This window comes from Aptenodytes patagonicus, chromosome 2 (assembly GCF_965638725.1).
Source record: "Aptenodytes patagonicus chromosome 2, bAptPat1.pri.cur, whole genome shotgun sequence".
Lineage (NCBI taxonomy): Eukaryota > Metazoa > Chordata > Aves > Sphenisciformes > Spheniscidae > Aptenodytes > Aptenodytes patagonicus.
Genome location: NC_134950.1, coordinates 87,603,481 through 87,627,543, shown reverse-complemented (window position 1 = coordinate 87,627,543; position 24,063 = coordinate 87,603,481). Strand labels below are relative to the sequence as shown.

Here is a 24,063-nt window from a genome sequence, read left to right as displayed (position 1 = left end):
ATTCTTTACTCAGAGTCGCTGAAGTACAACTAAGAAATAGCTGATGCTCCTCTGTCTTGGTAATAATATGCACCATAGTGCTCCTTTCCAGCTGTTAAGAAGAAGAAGAAAAAATAAAGCTTCCTTTAGTAGATTCCTTTGGAAAAAGAAGAAGGAAAGGTTCCTTTAGTATGTTCCCTTGGAAAAAATAGTGAAATGATAATTGCACAACCCTTAGTAGCTCAGTCAACGAGTACTACAAAGCCACACATGGTGATGTCCAAATGTGGATGCTGACACAAGCAGACTTTACTTACAGAGATTTTCTCAAACAAATAAAACAAGTTTTGCCTTCAGATATACTTTGCATACTGATGGACAGAAGGAGGAAGCAGACAAAACTCAGTTTTTCAGAGGCAATCAAATAGGCAATTATATAGGTACCATAGCCCAAACTACTAGCTCACAAAAGAGTAAGTTTGCTCCAAATCTATCAGTGCTAATGTCATTTTTTTTCCTCACCTGGAAGTATTGTAAAGCTGAAAAAGCTGACACAGCATGCATTGTAAGGTGATAACAAAAGGGAGCAGCGTTTGCTGTTTAATTCGGCGGCTGGATGCGAAAGTCATCTATCCTGCTGTTACATGATAGACAACTTCTCAGAGCCTTATTTTGTGAAGTGTGACTGAACCACTACCAGGAGAAAATCTCCGAGACACCCCCCTAATATGCCTCCCACTAGTCACAGATGCCTGTCCTGTTATACTATTGAAAAAGAGGTGTAAATTTCCTCCTACGTATTCACATGTAGAGGAACAGAGAAGGCCGTTGCCAATGATTTCCTGCGCTGAAGTGACTGCTCTGTGAGAGCTTTGGAGGATGACCCAGGAAAATGAAATGTGCAGCTGATGGGGCAAGCAAATACCAGCTTTGTGCAGAGCCAGGAAGAAGCAAACCAAACACCCCGGACCCGCTGAAATCAGCTCCAAAAGCTGCCGGCGGTTTTGACGGTAAAGGCTGCTGCATGAAGAAAGGCGAGCACTACCTGCCCACTGGAAATACTCGCCACGGTGGTGTTCGCTACCAGCTGTGCAAAATAACAACTCCAGCGAGAGGTGCAGCTGAACAGGAAGGGCAGGGACTTCAGCAGCGGTGTAATAAACCAGGGCGTGGTGGTGTAAACTAAGGCCTGCTGCTACTGATGCCGATAAAGTCAAGGCTGACCCAAAGTATTTTGGACCTTTTCTTTTAGCTATTTTTAACTATTATGTCTAACATTTTTCAACATAGCTGTTTCCCTGAATGAAACCATTTTGTCCTCACGTATCAGTAGTAATGCTTATTTTAAAAGTGTGTAATTTTCTCTTTTTTAATTTTCAACTTTTATTACCACTAATAGTAAATAAACTGAAAATAAAAGTGCGCAGAGCTAAAAATTTATGTTTAGCGCTGAAATTTTAGTAAGAGCACCCTCTGGTGGCTAATGTATAAATAATACTTTACATCTTTCCTCCACAAGGAGTTGTACATGTAATTATAATACTGAATATTACAGAAATGGGTGGAAACCCTTTTTCCACTGAGTTTTTCCTTTCAACTACTGTGAAATGCATAGATATATTTTCTCAAACAAAATAAAAATTCAAATACTAAAAACTGTTAAACATAGAAGGAGGAAAATGCTTATAATCATGTACTGTCTACAAGTAGAATTTAATTCAAAACAGTTAACCGTATGGGTAAAATTAGATAGAAATATAGATAGATATCTCAAGGGATAGAGATGCTATGGCTCTCATATTTGCACTGGACCAAATCTAGAAACTAGGGGAAATTAACATATTCAGTGGGTAAAATATGTATATCTTTTTCTAATCTTTTGTTGTTTTGATCTTATGATTTTAGTTGGATGATTTAAGTCTGTTTATTTTGCACAGGCTTCATGGTTTTTATCAGACATACTATGTCAATTATCAAGAAATCCCAAGAATAACTATTTACAACTTTGTCACAGGTATCTTCCATTTAAAAGTACCTGAGTCCTCTCACGTTGGTTCTGCTATTGGAAGGATAAGAGCTGTGGACCCTGATTTTGGGAAAAATGCAGAAATTGAGTACAACATAGTTCCAGGAGATGGAGGAAACTTGTTTGACATTACAACAGATGAGAACACCCAAGAAGGAGTCATCAAACTGAAAAAGGTATGTGACATCGATGGGGTGTATGTACCTATGGCTCAAGTGAGAAACTAGGTAAGAGAATTAAATGTTGTGCAATTATACCTCATAAGTAACACACAGTAGTTTGTATCTTTATTAGAATCTGTGGTCGTGATCTTAGTCTTAAAAGAAATTGGAGTTTAGTGTTTCATTTCATGTACAATCAGGTACGACTTTTCACAAATAATGACAGTTTTAATGGCAGAGGAGTAATTCTTATCTCTTTCTAGAAAGTATAATTTCTCTTTTATGGGAAGTTTTCCACCTAAAAACATATGAAAAATGCTCCAGTTCAGAGCATGGAATGAGAGAGCTGTATTTTACATTTGAAATAATATATTTCATAAGCATTTTATTTTTAAAATTCTGATGTTGTTTGTTATTTTAATAATGAAACTGTTGTACAGTACTGTGGTGAACAGAGCTTTTACTCAGGGTAGAGGAGTCCCAGATGGTTGCAAATCAACATGTCCTACTTCCAGTCTCCTAATAGTGTCCCAAATAGCTGGTTATCATGTATTCATGCAAGGGAGCACCCTGCATCTCAGCTGTCGATATTGCTTTAGTGTATTAGAATAAGTTTAAGAGTACTGAATTTATGAATTCCAAAGATGGAAAGGTTAAGTGTGATTTGGAATTAGTGATTAAAGCACTCAGTAGGAGAGATCCAAAACAGGGACAGTCATGTTTTAACCAACAGTTGTCTTCTGAGCCCAGGCATGTACACGTACACCAATGATCAACTTGTTTAGTAGAAAGAAAACTGAACCACCAGCTCATTTTGAAAGGCCAGGATATGTTTCATAGACAGCTCATGCTTGTAGGTGTAATTCTTGTAAAATAAACACATCTATGAGCTGAACACTTCAGAAGGGTCTGGGAAGGAAAGGGTTCTGGACATGTGTATTAAGAGAAGCTTTAGTTCCAATAAAATTTAGAATTTAGGTACTTAAATTTCCCCCGGCTCTGACCACGGATCTATATTTTCATTATACTCATTCTAACAACGAAATTCCTGGCTTCAGCCTCTTGACCCAGGAAATAGAAAATTATCCATGTGTGCATTAAAGGACCAGATGATGTCAAGTCACTTACTCTTCTGCTAGTTTTAGTGACATATTTAGTGATTCAGTTCTCCCTGGATTAGTCCTAAGCCTCAGCTGTGCTGCTTGGTTTTATACACAGCAATGGAATTTTTCCATACTTATGGTTAAGTATATATATATTTGATTGTATAGGCAAAACATTCAAATTGGCAATGCAGATTCAAGCAGTATGCATATAATATCTGTTACTGATGAAGAGCATCCACATATGAATTTGCCTGGTACAGTTATCTTAGGACCAGCACAAACAAAATACCTGGCCACTTTTGAGACTGCTATATGGAGAATTATATAATACCTAATTGAACAACTAATTAAAAAAAAAATTGACATAACTAATTCGGCATCCAGATACTTTAGAGCTGGTCATTGTATTTTGCTGCATTTCTTTAGTCTTTTCAGTAACAAGATAAGGCATATCTGAAAGTGTAGGGCACTTGTACAACAGCAGAACATCAGCTGGTGTTGCCTAATGTAAATGATAGATCTCCGTCACTGAACAGGAGGGGAAAAAATATAATCCTAATCCCTTCTAATCTCCTTCATTGCAGTGAGCCTGGGGGCAGTGACAGGCTGTGAAGGTCAGGGAATGCCAGCTTTGTTCTATGCAGCAGTGGGGAAAGAAGATAAACCCAACATGCAGGTCGTCCAGCAAAGAATGCCTTTATATAGACCCTACACATTGCCCTTCACAAAACTTTTCTTAGGGAAAAGGTCCCATTCACTGAGCTTTAAATGATCCAAGTGTTTTAAGACATTTTGGAATCATCCAAAATCCATCCACTTGCTAGATCCCATGTCAAACAACAGCAATCCAGATTCTTAAAGATACTGTTCACTGAGTTGTCTTTTCATATCCTCTACGCTTGTAATAATATAAATGTGTTTTCATGGGTTGCAGTTTTCTGATTTTCAGAAGTGCTGGACATTCACAATTCTGTAGACACCTATTAAAATGCGTGCTACCCGTACTGTACAAGCCTGCAACAGCAATATTCGTTTGTCTGCACAGAAGCAATTTCACATTGCACGGTGTTCCAAACACTGATTTAACCTTGTGGGATTACACAAATATTTAAGTTAGGTATGCATTTAAGTCCTCCTTTAAATCAAAGCTGGTGAATGAATAGGGCCAACAGTTTCAATTATGAATTATAAATAATAAATTGTCAAAGCCACTAATAAAAAGTGCCATGTTTTCACTTTTTTCTGTATCATAGCATATTCTGATGCTGTAAGTGCTGCAGTAATTCAGTGTTGAGCCATTTCAAAACCATTTATAAATTTTGCTTTTATTTTTCCTGAAAATTTTCTTGCAGCCAGAAACTGTCAGTCACTGCATAGACGGTTTTTTTGTTCTGTTGTTATGTAAAAAAAATGGAGATATTTCTCTATCAAAATGTAGAAAAATGAAGCCTTCCTGGACTACATTTATTTTTGATGGAAAATACATTTGATGATAAAAAATTGCACAAGCCAAACTTCTTTTCAGCACGCTAGGTGCATTGGCGGAGGCAAAAGGCCGTTCTCTGCTTCTCAGACACTAAATGGGCACAAAAAGCTACAGCTGGACAAGGTGCACATCTTAAACAATCTGTTTTGGTTGCTAATTTATTTTTGTGCTATGATCCAATATAAGCTTGATTACTACTACTCTTGTGCTATTTACATATATTAAAAATGGAAAAGCTTTCTTATATTCTGCTAAAGAAATGATCCAAATGCTATTTAGCACCACTGTGTGGTTAGTACTGTAATAGCTTCCTCTCAAAAAAAAAAAAAGAGAATAGTTTTGGTAAAAAGAGGGGGAAATGTCTGGCTTTAGGATAGTGCTGCATACAGTTGTCTATAAGAGTAAGAAATATTACTATATTAGGAATAAACCGACCAATTTCTTCTCTTGTCTGGTGCTATTTAATACAGTGTTTCTTGGATTTTATATTTATATAGTATCTGTCATCCTACCTTAATGCTTCAGCAAACTACAGTGAGTGTAAGCTACAAGAAGCAGGGTGACAGAAGAGACCATCTCCTTTGTACGGGAGTGTAGTGGTCTCAGGTGGGGCACGGAGCAGTGCTCCCAGGTATGGAGGGAAAATGTGTCAGTCCCAGGCAAGCTCCCGATTTCATTGAAACTGGTAAGAAATCCTTAATGACCACACCCAACAGAAAAGGAAAACAGAAGGATCCAAGCTTCACTGAACAGTTGGCACTAAATTTATTAAACTAAGGATGAGTTTATAGAACAAGCCCATTGTGTGCAGGAGCCTCTTAATTGGCTCAGCATGAGATAATCCAGAAATTGAGCAGGGTTCAAGCACTGAGTCTGGCTCAGACATTACTTTACTAATTTGTGCAGAGTGTCATTAAAATGCAGGAAAAGACTGTTTCTAGGCTTCACCTGGTATGATCCTACATGCTGCACTATACTGGGTGAGCTTCTCCATGTGGGTCAGTGGAAGCTCAGGGAACATCTGCATCTTTTTTTTTGTAAGCCGTGTACCACTGCTAACTGATCAGGTGACAAAGCTGTATCCATGAAATCACAGCATGTCAGGGAGGACATAGCACTGCATGATGAGAAACAGTAACTTCAGTGATGATTAACAGAAACTGGGGGGACGATGAACAGACCCAGTAGCTGCAGGGAGGTATTTGGAGTGTATGCTTCCTTGTAACCTCAGGGGCCACTTTTAAAAAGCCTTTAATTGGAGGCAGCAAGTAGAAGTTTGACTGCTGACTAAGCTGAGCTGTCTTGCTCATGGGACAGCCCATGTATGTCGTGCTGGGACATTGCTATAACGCAAGAGCAGTCTGATAGCATCTGTACATTGTAATAGTGAGCATAAGGCAGACTCCTGATGTCCCTCAGACAGAATTGCATTATTGCTACTACTTGCTTTACTATCAAGACTGTATAGACTGCTGACCCCACCCCTTCATTCTCCAGAGGCAGGGAATACCCTCTGCAGGTGTGTGCATAGGCACTGTCTGCCTATAATCGTAAGTCATGAGTTTGTGTGAGTGGGAATTGTGGGTTTACATTTTGAGGAAGAGCAGGTGATATTCAGTCCTTCAGTATGGGCAGAAAGTGGTGACCCAGGTGCAGATGCAATTATAAAGACCATGGCAGCCACAGAGGAGAATGACTGGAAGAGTGAGGAAGGGGAGGTCTTCAGTCTCTGCAGTTTGCAGATACAGCCGTTGGGTTTGTTTTTTCCTGGAACAGTGAAAGGCAGAAACAGGTAAGATGCTTGAGAGCAGAAAACAGCTGCTCTGACCCTGACATTGGTCAGCTTCTTCCCTTCTCCAGATACAGGACATACATATATTTTGCCCACTTCCCATCAAATCTTGAAACACTCACTTCAAATTTGGCAGCAAGTGCTGTAGATTTGGCCTATGGATCTCATTTTTTACTGTGCGTTCTCATCTCTGTAATTAATGAATGTTCCTGGTTGATCTGGAGATTGCTTTAATAAACGAACCTGCTCTATAATACCAATTATTTCCTTATGCTATTCAAAATCCAGTGCAGAAGTGCAATTACTGAAATGTGTCAATGCACAGCAAATAGTCTGATGGCAGTATTTCACAAAATACATAGACACTCAACCCATCTTCAAGGGGAAAGTGTTGCCAGGTTTTGAGGCAGGCACACATGACACAGAGTTGTTCTACAATTGCACAAGCCTGTGTTAATATGCACTTGAAGACAAGCCGAAGTTACTATGCACTTCCTCTCAACCCAGTGCTACTGTCTGTAACTATCCATGTGTCCTGGGGCTTACAGTCTCATCCCAAAATACGGCCTTTCCATCATTGTAGGTGTGGATCATGAAAGTCTGTATCACAAACAGTACTGTTGTATCTCTTATGTGTGGATAAAAAGCAGAAATTTCTGGAGTTTCTGGTCCTGCCTCTTTGTGAAGCAGAATAAACTGACAGGATAGTTCTTTTTCCACCCTTGCCATGCTTCTCATCAGAATTCATTATATCTTTCAGCCAATTCTTTTTTCTTTCAGTTCTTTAATTCTCTCTCTCTCTGTCTATCCACCTATCTATCAGATATATAAATTTAGATACAGATACATCTATATAGTAACATTTCTTAACTTCTACCTTGAATATGGGAAATAATAATATTTCAAAATACGTTTATTTCTAACACAGAGCTGTTTATGTGCTTTCCTATTCATACTAAACAAGTCCATTCGTGGTACTTCCAGAGTTGCAAGATAAACTTGCAACACTTGCATCATCATGCAGTGCTATGATTTGTCAGTATGTGTTATTTGATTTTGGGATTTGTAGAATGCCTTTGCTGCACACAGCTGTGTATGTGCTGATAGTGCTTTACTATGCAACTATATAGAGCAGCTTGTAACCGCAACATAGGAAAAGGCAGATAAGAACCAGTAGGGGGGCCAAATACATCTATTCTGTCAGTGGTACTTGGAATATCAATTAGAAATATTCCTCAAATTGTTGAATAGTTCACAGTTAATAAGACATTGCCTTAATATTAGCAAAAATGCTGTTCACTGTGGAAAAAATTGTAACTTTTGTAAAATAAAAGCCTTATTCAAACTTAGCTTTCTGAATATAATTATTTTTATAAAAGTAATAAATATTTCTATTGGTTATTTAAAAAAAAAAACACCTCTATGAAGTCATTTCATTAAAATCTGATTAATTGAAAGACGTTTCAATAATCTTACAGGTTTTTTCTGTAAGATTCAAACATTCTGCTATGTTTGTACCCTTATCAGCATTCCAGATTTTAAATGAAAATAGGACTGAGCACTGTCAGACATTTATTATGTAACAGCAAAATATGATTAAAAAAAAAAAAAAAACGGCTAAAATGTTGTGTGGACCACTCATTTCCTTCACAGATTTTAGTGGTATCTACTAAAAAAAAGAAATACAAAGGAATGCTATTTTAACATCTTTAAAACTAAAAATCCAGAATGTTTTGCCTGAGAGCTAGGCAGACAGTCAAGTCTTCTGTTTTCAGGCAGACTCCGGGCATATCAGACAAATGCCAAAATTTGAGATTGTCAATAGCTATCTATATGGCTCAATTGTTCAAAACTGGGAAGACCAGAACTGACCAGGAGATTGTAGCATGGACTCCCCATACACACAATACATTGAAACCATACTCTTCTGCTGCATGATATATGTTATACGAAATCTTTTTCTTCTTCAAATTAAATCCTAGGTTTACCATTTGCAACATTTCCCATCTTTCCACAGAGGTTTCAGCTGCAGTTTAGCCCCACTTATATTAAAAGGCTAAATTCTGCTATTTTGTGGGAGTGTGTCACTGATTTCTTTCTCTGACAATGGCTCAGCACTTTCAGCCTGTCTCTTATTTTGAGTGCCATCTGTGCTTTGCATTGGTCGCATATTGTTTAACCTCTAACTGTATTTATCATCAGACCCACAGGAGGACAGAAAGGGAGAATGGGTTGCTCTGAGGTTACATTGAAAACATTTTCCTTTCTTGGGGTCAAACTGTCTTTTCAAAAATATACCATAGCATTGCCCCACAATGCTGGGAGGGGAGAAGTAATGCAGCCGCTTTATCTGACTTCTGGGTAGCTCTGCAGTAAAATATGTCAGCCTGAGCACACCAATACACAGAGTTGCCTGAAATCTTATTTCTTTCTGTCCATTCCCAAACAAGGACTCTGTTCCCCTTGCATCATGAAAGTGGTGACTGGGCACTGGCCAAGAACCGTGATCTGGTACTGCTGCCTTGAAGAGTAACTCATTGAAAGGCAGCCTGCAAGGACCGCATGGATTATGGCTCTTTCCATTAGCACATCTATCTACAAATATACTCATCTATCACAAGAGCCAGTCTGAACAGTTTTAATGCAATTTTGGGAGTATGAAAGATAGGCATCTGTTAGAATTACTACTTAATTGAGAGCTTAGATTTCCTGCTTTCTCTATCTTAATCATATATCTCTAGCTTAACCTCTCATAGTTAGACTTTTTCCACTCCAGACTGGTTCTTTAAACTCAAGGTTTTCTCTCCTTAATATATTTTTTGAAAACGTGTTAACAACTTATATGATCAGCCAGAGAAGAGTTTGTGGGGTTTTTTTTGTTTGTTTGGGGGAAATTTTTTTGGCAATGCGTAACAATGAACAAGAGTAGTATAGAAACTGAAAAGACAGTGTGACAACAATTTGGATAATGAAGCAGCATGTCCATCTGTAGTGAAGGCAACAGCTTAGTTTTTCACTACTAGGGCACGAGATCTTTTACACTTAATTTTGTCTGTTTGTTCTTAGCCTTAGTTTCTTCTTCCTTCTGTCAGTCCAGTCATGAAGGTGCAACTCATACTGACTTTTACTGCGAATGTTGTCTGTAGGAGGATGGTTTCATGTGGTAGTGGATTGGTTAGCAGTACTTGGCTTTCAAGCCTGATTATTTCTATGGTATATAGACTTGGATGGCTAATTTTAAATCCCCAACTCAGAAAAGACTGACCATCTGGTCTATTAAAATTATGAAGTCTTTCATAAGGATTTAAAATCATTATGCTAGTTGTTCAGCTCATGTAAGTCAAGGTAATTCTATTGATTTTAATGGAGCTACTTCAATTTATAACAGCCAGTCATCTGGTCAATTATGTCCTGTTGTGATAAGGACAGAAAATGGCAGAATTTAAATCTATCCTAGCTGTGACAAATGACTGGAAACACTGCCATAATGATGGCTGGGGGAAAAAAAAAAAATGACAGACATTGAAATATTCGTGCTCATACACTTGTGATCCTGCTCTCTTTTCCAGATAGCATAGCCTTTCCCGTTAGAAAATTTCCAACTTGACAATTATAGGCAGAAACCACTAGGTGCCAGTGTTACCCAGACATCAGGAAAAGACTGTCGGTAACATTAAAAACAACATGAAAGCTAGTACAGCTAAACCCTTTAACTGAAAATAAAGCTTCTGTGTCTTTTCAACTAAATAAGACTGCATTAAGGTTTTTCAGATGATTACTTTGGTAAACCCAGAGGCACTAAATCAATGTACATTGACAGAAAACCACAACAAAACAATCTGATTGCAGGATGCATTTCCATCAAAAACCCAGATAGGTACACAAAAGCTGCTATGCTGCCTTCAAGACTTCATGGATTACACCTAGGATCATAAGGCAGAGTTAAAGTCTGCATTTTTCCACACACGTGAAGCTCAAATATATGGCGCGAATAGCAGCTCACTACTAAGATAGACATTTTACAGGAAAAACTTGGTTCACACCAAGTTTGAATTCACATTCCAAGCCACATCTGAAGTTGGTTTGACCCGTTGGTATATATCAGAGTTTTCATTTGGGCTCATTTCCATCATTGTCATGGTCCTCTGAAAGCTTTCCCTACTAAAAGAAATGGAAATCTTCTGTTTAAGGAACAGGATCAGCTAGAGACAGCTGATTGCCTGTGCATGGGAGTTGTGAATGCAAATCTCTGCCTAACCTGCACACAGCTCATTTGCAAGAGATGAACCTCACTCATTTAACTTCAGACATTTACAGTGTAACTGTTTACATCTATGCCAGTCATCCTGATTTTTTTGATGTGGAGAAACAGTCATTTCCTGGGTATGATTCATCTGGCCTATTTCAGAAACCACCTTAGCATGAGACGAACTCCAAAACAAGCTTAGATAATTAGCTCAGGAGCTGAAGTTTACACCAAAGGCATCTTAAGTTATATCAGAGTAATCTTACCAAAGTGATTTTGCAGTGTTTAATTTTTAGCCAAATTGATGTTTTGCTTTTGTTTCTACAGCCATTAGACTTTGAAACAAAAAAGGCATACACCTTCAAAGTCGAGGCCTCCAATCTCCATCTTGACCATCGATTTCACTCGGTGGGTCCATTCAAAGATACTGCCACTGTGAAGATAAATGTGCTGGACATGGATGAACCTCCAGTTTTCAGCAAGCCTATGTACACAATGGAGGTTTATGAGGATACGCCTGTGGGGACCATTATAGGTGCAGTGACAGCACAAGACCTTGATGCTGGCAGCAGCTCGGTTAGGTAAGAAAGCTTTTCCTCCTTCAATAACTCTCAGACAACCCAAAGCGCTGCTGACAGTCAGTCTCGGTGGCAAAGAGCTTAGTAAGAAGATATAAAATGTTCCAAGTCTGTCACTGTAACAGATAACTGCTGCTCTGAAAAATATTGAAAAGAGGTGCTAGTTTGTGTGGGTTATCTGGAAAAATACATTAAGTGCTGACAGCTTCTTATCATACAGATCATATAAGCTACCATGCATTGACGTGACTTCAGAGATGGTGTGATCAGGCTAAGGAAGTAAAAACATTGTTTTGCCTCGTGTCTTCCACAAAAGCAGCTCTGAAGTACAGTAGTGAAAAAGGAGGTTGTACACGCTACGTCTGTGTTATACCTCAACGGGTGACAGTGAGCACCGCCCCTTTCACAAGAACCACTCACTCTTTACATCTGGCAAAGAACAAATGCTTCAATAAATAATTACTACATCTGTCTTGGCTAAGGCTGTGGGGACGTGATTGCTGACTAACATGGCTGTGTTCAGCAGACTTCAGCAGAAGTAAACCCCTGCCAGTAAAACCTCTCATTTACTGGTATAGCTTATTTTCCTGAAATAAAAGGGAGAGGGGAGCTGTTATACAAAGGTAATATATTGATTTTGTTGATGTATTTCCAGCCACATTAGAAACTATAAAGTGAACCAGACTCATGTACCAATAAGGAAGCTCCTGTGCAGACACGGTCTAAGATGTAGGCAGTCATTACACATACTTCCAGTACCAATTCATGTTGAACCTACCTGACTTCAGGAAATATTTTTATTCCCAGACTTTCATGAGCAATATTGCAGATATAATGGAAGTCATCAATCTTTAAATATTAATGTTTAACAAATGGGACTACGATGTAACAGGAAAATGCCACTAGTGTCTACTAAGTGCATACACATTCATGCATATTTGACTACAAATTTCATTTGGAGTTTCTAATTCATGTTTATTAACTATGTATATTTTGACTCAGTACATATATTCTCAAAATGTACAATAAGCATGTTAGATGTTATGTTGTAATCATATGCAAAAATTTAACGTGCAACAGTGACTGTTTAGCTCCTGCTTCGTCAATTCACTGTTAATTAATTCCTAAAACTATTACTGATGTTGTTTGTTTCACTACTGTTTTTTTTTAAATACATTCTTCATTCTTTTGTAATACAGAAATGAATTTGTTCACAAATCTGTGACACATTCCTTCCCTGACAAAGGATTAAAACCTTCACTAACAGAGACTGAAGTGGGAACCTTTTTCCCTGGTGGTAGCCTATGAATATAGCCCCACTGAAGTCAATATTCTGTTGAAAACTATACCCCCTTGCAACCAGATAGCAAGCCTTTAATCATCTTGTTGAGCAGTTTTTCATATGGCAGCAGAATCATTTGAATGCATAACCACTCCTCAGTGAGAGTTTTTTCTTTCACAAACCCTCCTAGGAGACTCAAGTGCTTTAGTTACTGATCCTACATTTGCAACTACACAGGAAAAATCATTGTCTCATTATGGTTTCTCCATACACTGTGCTCACTGTAATATTGACTCATAAGCCATTTTAAAGTGTCCATGTCTACCTTTTCTAACCTTGAAATCATTACTTGGGTGTCCAAATGTCCATCTACAGTTAAAAGATCAGGGATATTATAAAATACCCTTGCATTTTAGTCTCACTGCTCTACCTGTTGACCCCTTATGCTGACAAACTACAGAAGTGCTCCCAGGTCACTTTTTATCATAGAATCATAGAATCATAGGATTGTTTAGGTTGGAAAAGAACTTTAAGATCACCAAGTCCAACCGTTAACCTAGCACTCCCAAGTCCACCACTAAACCATGTCCCTAAGCACAACATCTACACGTCTTTTAAATACCTCCAGGGATGGGGACTCAACCACTTCCCTGGGCAGCCTGTCCCAATGCTTGACAACACTCTTGGTGAAGACATTTTTCCTAATATCCTCTCTAAACCTCCCCTGGTGCAACTTGACGCCATTTCCTCTCATCCTGTTGCTTGTTACTTGGGAGAAGAGACCAACACCCACCTCGCTACAACCTCCTTTCAGGTAGTTGTAGAGCGCGATGAGGTCTCCTCTCAGCCTCCTTTTCTCCAGGCTAAACAACCCCAGTTCCCTCAGCCGATCCTCATAAGACTTGTGCTCCAGACCCTTCACCAGCTTCATTGCCCTTCTCTGGACACGCTCCAGCACCTCAACGTCCTTCTTGTAGTGAGGGGCCCAAAACTGAACACAGTATTCGAGGTGTGGCCTCACCAGTGCCAAGTACTTCCCTATTCCTGCTGGCCACACTATTTCTGATACAGGCCAGGATGCTATTGGCCTTCTTGGCCGCCTGGGCACACTGCCGGCTCATATTCAGCTGGCTGTCGACCAACACCCCCAGGTCCTTTTCCAACAGGCAACTTTCCAGCCACTTTTCCCCAAGCCTGTAGCGCTGCATGGGGTTATTGGGGCTGAAGTGCAGGACCCGGCACTTGGCCTTGTTGAACCTCATAGAGTTGGCCTGGGCCCATCGATCCAGCCTGTCCAGGTCCCTCTGCAGAACCTTCCTACCCTCGAGCAGATCAACACTCCCGCCCAACTTGGGGTCGTCTGCAAACTTACTGAGGGTGCACTCAATCCCCTCATCCAGATCATCGATAAAGATATTAAACAAGACCGGCCCCAAAACTGAGCCCTGGGGAACACCGCTCATGACCGGCCGCCAACTGGATTTAACTCCATTCACCACAACTCTTTGGGCCCAGCCAGTTTTTTACGCAGCAAAGAGTATGCACGTCCAAGCCATGAGCAGCCAGTTTCTCCAGGAGAATGCTGTGGGAAATGGTGTCAAAGGCTTTACTGAAGTCCAGGTAGACCACATCCACAGCCTTTCCCTCATCCACTAAGCAGGTCATCTTGTCATAGAAGGAGACCAGGTTAGTCAAGCAGGACCTGCCTTTCATAAACCCATGCTGACTGGGCTGATTTATGAACCGATTCAGCTGATCCATGCCCAGGGAAAAACATGTACTATGTCCCAGTATTACCAATTTCTCAGAGGGACCCATTCCTACTCAAAAGTGAGCCACACATTGAATTCCATGGACTTTGGAGGGAGATACTTTGTTTTAAGGAGAGCGATATGCTCCAGTAAGCCAGTTGACATGCTGAGAAGACTAAGCTGGAAACCTCCCCGTGAAGCTCTCTTCCGGCATTGTAAGATCACTTATTTCTATCAATTTTCACGTTTCAGTCCTGAAATCTCTTCCTTGGCTCTTCATTTACCTGAGGATATATTTGACTCACTGTATTCAGCTTGATCTCCAGCTCTTTGAATTTAATGATAAGATTCTTACTAATTTATTGGAGATCTGACCATCCTTTTATGATCTGGAAGAACCCACCTGTATCCAGATGCTGACTAGTCCAAGCAGAAAAAGTAATTATATGCAATTGTTAGTTACTGATGTATTAGTGTTCAATATTCCATGAGTTTTATATCCTCTAGCTGAAGAAAAAAGTACATGACCAGAAGCTAGAAAAGCATAAATTAGTTTGAAAAAGTTGCATGTGATTACTTCTTAATGTATCTTAACCAACTATGCTCTTTCAGCTGTTTAAAATCTAGATCATCTCATAGATGTAAAGAATGGCTCCATCAATTTCATCATATTTTAAAGAAGGATTCCAAGCATCTTCTGAGTAAATACACCCTCTAAACAAACATGGAAAAGCAAGTAATGTTCTTTGAGGCAACAGACCATGCAATTTGCTGGGTGGCACAGCTTCTCTACAAATTCATATATTTTCTCTGAAATGTTTTCCTCGAGCAGTTCGGCCATTAAGATGCCCATTACAACAGCAACAACAAAATCAACAATCTGCCAAACAATAGAGACTGGGATAAAAGGCCAATCTGTACTGTATGCAACAGAAGGCAAAACTCTGGAGAACAAAGCAGGTTAGAACAGCTCACATGACAGGAAGCAGCACTAGTCACAGCAACTAAATCCATGTTATCAGACAAAAACTTTAGCTCTGTTATGCTAGACACATCAGGAAGGGGGAGGTAACAGCTAAGAATGAAGACTGGATTCAGCTGGTAGAAAAAGAAAAATATTTTGCTGGAAGCCATTGAAAATGTTGAAGTTTATATTATTTTTCTCTTTTCTCCTGTTACGGGAATCAAGTTTTTTGACAAGTCGGGAAATTTAAAAGGTTTGTTTTGTGGGATGATATTTGTTAGAGATGTTGAAATGAAATGGCACAGAGTGCACATTCAGTAAGAAACAGGAAATTAAGCACAAGGAGAAAGGGGGCTGCAGGTATGCAACACCTGCAAGGGTGACTGGCTTTGAAGCTGTTTTGGAACATTACCCCAGTGCACCTGATTTTCAAACTGTGTTAAATCTGGAGTTTACATGTCTCAGGAGAGCTATTTTGTCTATTCCCATTTCATCCATAGTGCTGCCAGAAATGCTCAGCATAAATATTAAGATGAACATGTACTTTGTGGCCATTAAAAATCCCAAAGCACTTCTGAAAAGAACAATGATCTCATATTCTTCTCACACTCCTTTAGTTTACGATTATTATAAGCTGTCTGGGAGGAAAAAAAAAAAAAAAAGCACCTGTGTTGTAGTGTATTACAATGTATGTAATTTGTAAATATGCAAATGCTTTTAGTAAAGATCCCTGTACTTCTGGTACAAGGAATTTTAGCACTTCCTAAAAATCACTTTTATCTGTGTTTATACAGCATGAATGTTATAGACAGAGCTGTCTAAATAACAAGAAAGTGCAAATGGATGGCAAGACTAAGTTATCTGCAATACTTTCTAGAATAGTGAGCTTTATCTAACAGTGTGTGTGAAGTTCAACAACTTTGCACTGACACCTTTGAAGTTGACAGATTTCCTTGGAGATGATCTTCTGGCATAAAGCATGAAGGGATTTTTGCCCCTGATGTGAACCCCAGATATGACTCCAATTACAATGAGTTTCATATTCTGTGCCACAACACTGCCCTTCAGATCTTCTCTGCTCAAAACTCATGACTCAGTTTTGCCTTATGAACCACAAGAACCACTCAAAGCAGAAAAGCTGTGGGGACTGTGCGTTTTCCTGTCCAAGTCAAGAGTCATGAAACAGTGATATTAAAGAAAGAAAAAAGTTGTGTACTAGTCACAGGTCAATCCTGCCCTCAGTATCTTGGGGACAAGACTGTATTCCCTGCATGTGCTTCCAAAGGAGAAGCCTATTTATTTTCTGAACTAGTTCACAGTGGTCCAGAAACTTTTACGGATAGATTCTGTTTTCCTGGTGCAATACTCTGTCATGTAAAGATCAAGAAAATACAAATAGTAGGTTTCTTCCTGAATCCTTAAACACTTTATCTTAATGTACAAGCACAAACAAGATGAATTAAAGTTACATATGTAACAAGAAAGTGCTTGATCTTCCAATCCCATAATTCTTCTGACTTTTTTTTGTGTGTACACTTTTTGAATTTCCTTTTTCTTTAAAAAGAAAAATCCCATTCTGTGACATCAAAATGTATCTTATAGTTACATACATACATAGAAAGACTGGGACATCTAGTTCCAGCACCTCAAGCCTCTTCATTTAATAACAGATTAAGTGATAGCTATTTTTCTGTGTATGGTATGGTATCACGCTGGAGGGGAACAAGATGCTTTGCCGGTTGGTTTTGCACAGGTAAAAGATGGTGGGACTCAGGAATTTTGGTTCCTTTTTAGCTGCTCGGGTGAGTTTTGCACACTTCTTACTCTGTTAGTTCCTGTTTGTTTTTGCCGCAATTTTAGCTCTACTCCATCCCTTGCATTTTACTGAGTCCCCGTCTCCTCAACCACTTTTAAGACCTCTGTTCCAAGTTCTAATTTATCCAGGCTAACCAGTTCAAATCCCTGCACCAGTACCTCTCAGTTCCTGCTGCAGATCCCTTGCTATCTTTTTCAGTCCTCCTATTAGCCCACTGTTTTCTTGTATCTCCTATGCTCTGGAAGTCTAATACCAGTCTCCTATTTCACAGTCCATCTTTCTTTCTCCCACAGCTGGTTTCTGCCTTTTTCCTCCTGAACCATATCCGATTAGCTTAATTGGTGTCCCACTCTATTACCTTCCTTTCTTCTGTTGATGACAGACGTCTTTTTTAATCTCAGTGGCTTGATGTATTTTTTCTCTTTCTTCCAGTTACTTTGAACTTCTTCCTAGAACTATAGAAACTGGTTTTCTATCCCAACATTTTCTCTGAATCCCAAGGGGTATACTTGGCTGACACATCTGCTCTTTCTCCACCAGCCTCCCTAATTTCCAATCTCATTTGGCTCAGTGACCACTCAGCTACTATATACACAACAACATCCCCATCTACCTACCTTCCAGCAATGCTGGAAATGATATAGGGCAACAAACTCCTCCTTCCTCCTCCTATTTCTCCCCGACTTTCTGATTCTTCCTCTGTTTTCTTCTCTGGCTCCTAGACTTTGTCTTCATGACCTCAGGCAATCACATCCTCCACTCTATCGTCCTCTTCCTGTAAGTTCCTCCCCATATGATCCCATGTACCGCTCTGCCGTTCTCTATGTTTGAATGAGCTGGCTTCCTCCTCAGCAACTGGGTGGTTTTAAGGGACTGAACAGAAAGGTGACTTCTCTTCAAATACAGGGCAGAAAAATCTTCCTCTTCTGTGTATAAACTGTCTTTCAAAAGGAACTGTTTTCTTGCAGCTTAATGAATTCCTGCTCTTCAGCAGAGTCACAGCAACTGGCTGTATCTCTCTGCTTTACCTTTACCGTGAAGCAAGATGTGTACAACAAATTATTACGGTAATCCCCTTCATGGTAGTTTAAATTAATATGTTTTATTTCACATTTGCAATGGATTAGGTGCACACAAGCAGACAGGTACCACAGCTCAGTTGACAAGTGACCCAGTTGTATTAATTCAACGACTGCAGTACGTCAGTTCCAGTGATCAGCTTGGAGCTACTACAAGTAGCCACTACAAAAAAAAGTGTAGATATGTTTGAGCCTTAATCTTAAATCTATAGACTTAAGGCTGAGGGGATCACACACCATTCTTCCGTGGGGAAGGTAGACATACTATCACTCATTAGCTCTCTGTGATGCTGCAGCATGTTCACTGGGAACAGCCAGAGACATGAGCTGAAAAACAACTCTTTGACATTTTTGAGCACATGCAGACTAACTTTTTGTTCTGTGTGGGTTTTCACAGGACTGGCAGGAACATGGAGCAAAGGTGAGTACTTTCTGGCACAAGTCAGAAAGCCTGTGCTAGAGGAAAGTCAGACCTTCTGAAATAAAAGATTGCTAGGATTCATTTGACATGCATAAATTTTCCTAGATTGACTCTTGGAAGCACTTGCAGCATGAAATATTATTTCCTAAGTCCAGCAAGTCAAATGCAACTGAAAACAAAATTTAAAACTGTGAGAGGCCAGTAACCTTTATTTACAGTCAGTAATTCATCAGCTTACTGAAGCTTGTGAAAAACAGCAGGTGATCTTCTGTTGGCATATGCAATCATATTAAGCTATAAAATGTCAGTCAGGAGTTTAGAGCTAAAAGTATGTGTAGATCCAAGAAGTTTATGGACTACTGCTTTCAGTGAATGACCTGTTTGTCAGGGAAGTGGTTGCTGAAAATCAAGAAGTCTGCATTCAGCTCCAAGGCAGAAAAGAGCAACTTGGCAGGGAAAGCTTTTAAATTAATTGAGAATAGCTAAGAAGCCAGAATGAGGGGAAAGGAACAATATGACCATAATAGTTCTGGATTTCTTCACAGCACTTGTACCACCTGGTGATGTGATTTTACAAAGCTAGTTTGCATCCCAGAGGCACACATTGTAATTTTACTTTAGCTCAAATAATAGTCTTCCTGATTTTTGATCAAGGGCTCTTATTCCAAATTTCTCCAGCAATGGATTTCTCAAGCATTCTAGAAAGCAACTGTGAGATTAAAACAGAGGCTTAATGGCTGCAGCCATATCACCTCAAGCTGTGAACCTCTCAGGTCTTGACACTGAGAGAATTATGAAGGGTCAGGACTTAAACCAACGTCTAAGAAAAACTTATGTGCTACAGGGAAGAGTGTTAGTTGGTTCTTCTGCACAGTGGTACACAAACTATTTTAACCATCACAACCTAGTCAGATTCCAAGTCCTTTCAATCCGAATTTCTCCTTTAGGTCTGTTTGTAAACATTTGTTTTACTTTCCTGTCCTTAAATGTTCCCGTTTATTATTATGTTTAAATAATTATTGCATATAGAGTTTCTTATATTTTTGATAATATTTTCTTTTGCTTGCAGGCAAAAAAGTTTAAACAGTGTTTTTGAGAGTTATACACTTTTTGGGATCTATGTGTTTGGAAGTTTCAGTCACATCCTGACTGTAGATGCAGACAGATCTCAGATACTTCTACTTTTACTGTGGCCAGTTCTGGGCTCCTCAGTACAAGAGAGACATGGACATACTGCAGAAAGTCCAGCAAAGGGCCATGAAGATGATGAAGGGACTGGAGTATCTCTTCTATGAGTAAAGGCTGAGAGAGCTGGGACTGTTCAGCCTGGAGAAGGGAAGGTTCGGGGGGTCTTAACAATGCATATAAATGCCTGAAGGGAGGGTGCAAAGAGGACGGAGCCGGGCTCTTTTCAGTGGTGCCCAGTGGCAGGACTAGAGGCAATGGGCACACACTGAAACACAGGTGGGTCCCTCTGAACATAGGAAACACTTCATTAACTGTGAGGGTGACTGAGCACTGGCACAGGTTGCCCAGGGAGGTGGTGGAGTCTCCCTCCATGGAGATATTAAAAAAACATCTAGACATGGTCCTGGGCAACTGGCTCTAGATGACCCTGCTTGAGCAGGAGGTTTAGACCAGAAGACCTCCGGAGGTCCCTTCCAACTGCAACCCTTCTGTGATTCTGTGGCACAGGCACAGGATCACCTAAGATGGCCAGATGTGAAAAAGGAGCAAAGATAATCTAAATACAATGCTGAGGTTCAGTATGTGCAAACACCAAAGAAAATAATTAAAAAGACTGCTGTCAGCATTCATGTAAATAATGTCTACAGATTTATAACAAGAGATTAATTTAGGCAGTAAATCTGAAAATAGTGTGGAGGAAACACAGTGCAGAAATTCCAGCTCAGGTTGGAGGAGAGAAGAACTGATTTTAGCAGCAAATGATGGGACCTGACTTGGCTCAGGTCAGACCATCAGTATGCAAGGGGGAGCAAGGAGGTGCTTACCCAGCAACTTTTGCCTGGGGCCCTCATGAAATTTATAAAACCTTTGAAAAGGTGACTCCATACTTATATTGATCTCTGCAGATTCTGCATTCCTTTATACATGCAGAGGACTGGGGAGGAGAAACGAAAAAGGAAAATGCGTCAGCTCCTGCAGTGTCAGAGCTGTCCTGAATAATCTTACTTTATGAATGCTTCACCAAACCAGTTTCAAAGCAACAATGCAGCCTCCAATTCCTGGCTTCACTGAGTGTTTCCTCCTGCAGCTGACAATCCAAGTGACTCCCAGCTGAGGATCTAAGCAAGTGATAAATCCTCTACTGTGTGCTGCAATTTTCTCTAGAGTCAGCATGTTATTTACTTTTTCTTTGATTGCCTCAGCATCAGCGTTTTACTTCAGCTTTTTTTCTGGGGAAAAATGAGAGAGATTTGTTCAGATTTTAGTATCCAAAAGATAGAGAACAGAGCTAATATTTATGTGATGCAAAAGCAAAGCAATCAAAGATTTTTCCTGTTGAATTTATGCCACTAAGCCTGCTCTCCTCTATAGCAGCTATGCTACTTACTGCCTTAGCACTCTATCAGAAGACAAAGTATTTCAGACCAGGCATAGGAACAGGCCCAGGAAGCATCTCTTATCCCGTGGTGTTTAGGTCACATGCACCCAAGTACAAAATAAAGTTTCAACTTCTACTGAGGCTGAATATCTGATGGAGTCATCACATCTGTTTTCCCCCTCTCGGCTTTCTTAAGGTTTGGGGGGGTCCATTCAGACTAATTTGCTCCTTGTCTTTCTATACTCACTCTGCCTGTTGATAGAGATACTGATACACATCCAGACACCCATCCCAGCATGCCCTTTCCCCACCTAAAACCAGCAAAGCAGGAGCTCTGCTCTCCTCTTCATCAAATGTGAGATGCACCCTCCAGCGCCTGGGTGCCTCGGTGAATGCGGGTGGCAGGTCCTTTGTACTATGGGTAGGATGAAGGTGGAAAGAACAGACCATGGGCAGCAGTGCAGAGGGCAAATGTACACCTTTCAAAATCAGGGTGAAATGGTGTTCAGGGCCTATAATTTGTGGTGCTGGTAGAGAAAGTGCTTTACTGCTTTCCCACCATAGCAATATTGACTGCTAAGCCTGGAGTGAGGGGGTTAAGTCCAACGTGCCTTCTACTGCTGCTCACAGTCCAAACAACTGAGACTTAATTAAACTACAGGACAAAGATTTCCTTCTGCCTGGCTGTCTTGTAGTTCTGCCTGCTCAATGAGGCAGGAAAAATGATGTTAAAACTGAATAAAAACAATGCATTTTCCAAATGACAATGGCTTTTGATAAGATACTCAGCTGGTAATGAGAAATGCAGAGCAGACAATGGAGCTGACTGTAGGGTTCGATAAGCAAATGAACAAAACCTTTAAAGGGAGAGGGCGGAGGAAGCACAGGAATTTGTAGACAGGCAGAACTGGCAGTTTGGAAGGGCTGATAACTGAACTGCAGCACATTTTATTTCCTATATTGCCTAGCATGTTTTACTAAAATTCTTATGTAAGATTTATAAGGCTTATGAAAAGTTTAACAGCTTCCCTCGCTTGACTCTGACCCATCATTAGAGTCTGGCTGTCTGCAGCCACTGCTTCCCTGTCAATTAATTCTGCATAATGGTCGATTTTCTCCAAAGGAGCAAAGTATAATTTGTTTGCACTGATATTACGCATTCCAGATCAGGTAAGCTACCAACTGCTAAAATCACTAATCCTTCACCCAGCTGATTAAAAACGCAGAAGTATGCAGCCATGTATGAAGGACTGTGAACCCAGTTATGTAGTATGCAGAAGACTCAAACTGTGGTATTTTTTCATGTGGAAGATCGTGTGTTGTATGAAAGGTGTGAAGATGATAGGTACAGGACATTCTGACAAGAATTGTTTGCTCCTTCTCTCAAAGTGTAGCAATTCCATCTGTCCTTCTGTAAAGCTTCACTACCTGATGTGCACTATAGACAAGATTCAATCTGGGAAGGCTGGAGTATAGGTCACAGGATATCAGTCCAAGAAATTATACTACTGATCGTTGGAAAAGGGGACAGAGGAGTACAACAACTTATCTGGGCTTCTATCAAAATAATCCAAAAATTCTCTGCTTTTTAAGTCAAAATATTTTAACAAATACAAAGCTATCCTTCCACTAAAAGACTAGATACATTACTTCGGTGGGATGTTCAAAAACATTCAGCTTGGACTATTACAATAGCTTTACATCAGTGCTAAGTACCTTCAAAAACCTCTACAAAATCATAAAGAAATATGGCATTTTAAGTGGAATGATCAAAGGAAAGTCATGGTAAAACTGTCAGAAATATTTTAATATATCAGTAAATTGGGGGGTGTATTTATTTTTAAGTGTGGCAAGTGTGATGTGGTATAATATGAAAGACAATTCTGCCACTTATATAGCATCGCACACGCAGGCATCTCTAGTTCTTCCTACCTGTGAACAAAACAATGCCACTAAGACCCTTCTACCTATGCTCACCTTGTTGGTTTGTGTTATTATATGGCAGTAAAGGCACTTAGCAAGTTAGACCAACTACATTGGCTGGTCATTTTTTGGTTGCATCTGAATATGCAACCTTGAGACGCTCATTTCAAAGCATCACTCGTGAGAGGGTTATCGGTATCAGTTCTGCAAGTGCAGCTGCCCATTAACCCAATTTGTGAAACAGGTTAGGTTAGAAACCAGCTGAAACCAAACTACTTCTTTACAAACTGGTCCATTCCATTTTAAAAGGAAATCAGATTTGGGAGAACTGTAGGACCAATACTGATTGGAAGCAGGGAATGAGGTGAGGGTAGGAGATAACCACTTAACCTGGAACAGCAGCAGAAGCCCTTCTGTGATTGTCTGGGCATTTAGGAGAGATGTTATGTTAAGATTTAATGGCAATAGTTAGATAGTACTCAATGGTGGCGCTGGTTCCTTTTCACATTTCAGCTAGGGTTTGTTTTTTGTTTGTTGGGAGTTTGGTTTGTTTGTTTGTTTGTTGGGTTTTTTTTCTTCATGCCTAGTACCCCTCCTGGGGGAAAAAAAAAAAAAAAAAAAAAAAGCACTGAGGTTATTATATATCTGCGTGGGTAGGGCTCTTCTGGGATCCAGCTGGTAACCATGGGATTACACAAAGGATAAGATCTGACAGCAAACCAGTCAAGGTTTCCTTTGGTTTGACCTCTAATGCCTCAGCAGTATTCTGAAGATATTCAGCAAAGGTACAGAAAGCTTCTGCTCCCATTAAGGGAGATGGCTTAATAAATTATTTAAACATAGAAACAAAAACAGGCAACCTAGCAGAACAGCATCTGCCACTTTGG

At 39.8% G+C, this 24,063-nt stretch overlaps 1 protein-coding gene across 1 annotated transcript in view; it reads left to right on the top strand.

Moving 5' to 3' along the window:
- Positions 1 to 24,063, top strand: part of CDH12 (cadherin 12) — a 630,395-nt gene that overhangs the window by 570,167 nt on the left and 36,165 nt on the right. The window contains exons 7-8 of the mRNA XM_076330376.1: positions 1,994 to 2,181; positions 11,124 to 11,377. Of these exons, the coding sequence (XP_076186491.1) occupies positions 1,994 to 2,181; positions 11,124 to 11,377 (442 nt within the window). The remainder of the gene's footprint in view (positions 1 to 1,993; positions 2,182 to 11,123; positions 11,378 to 24,063) is intronic.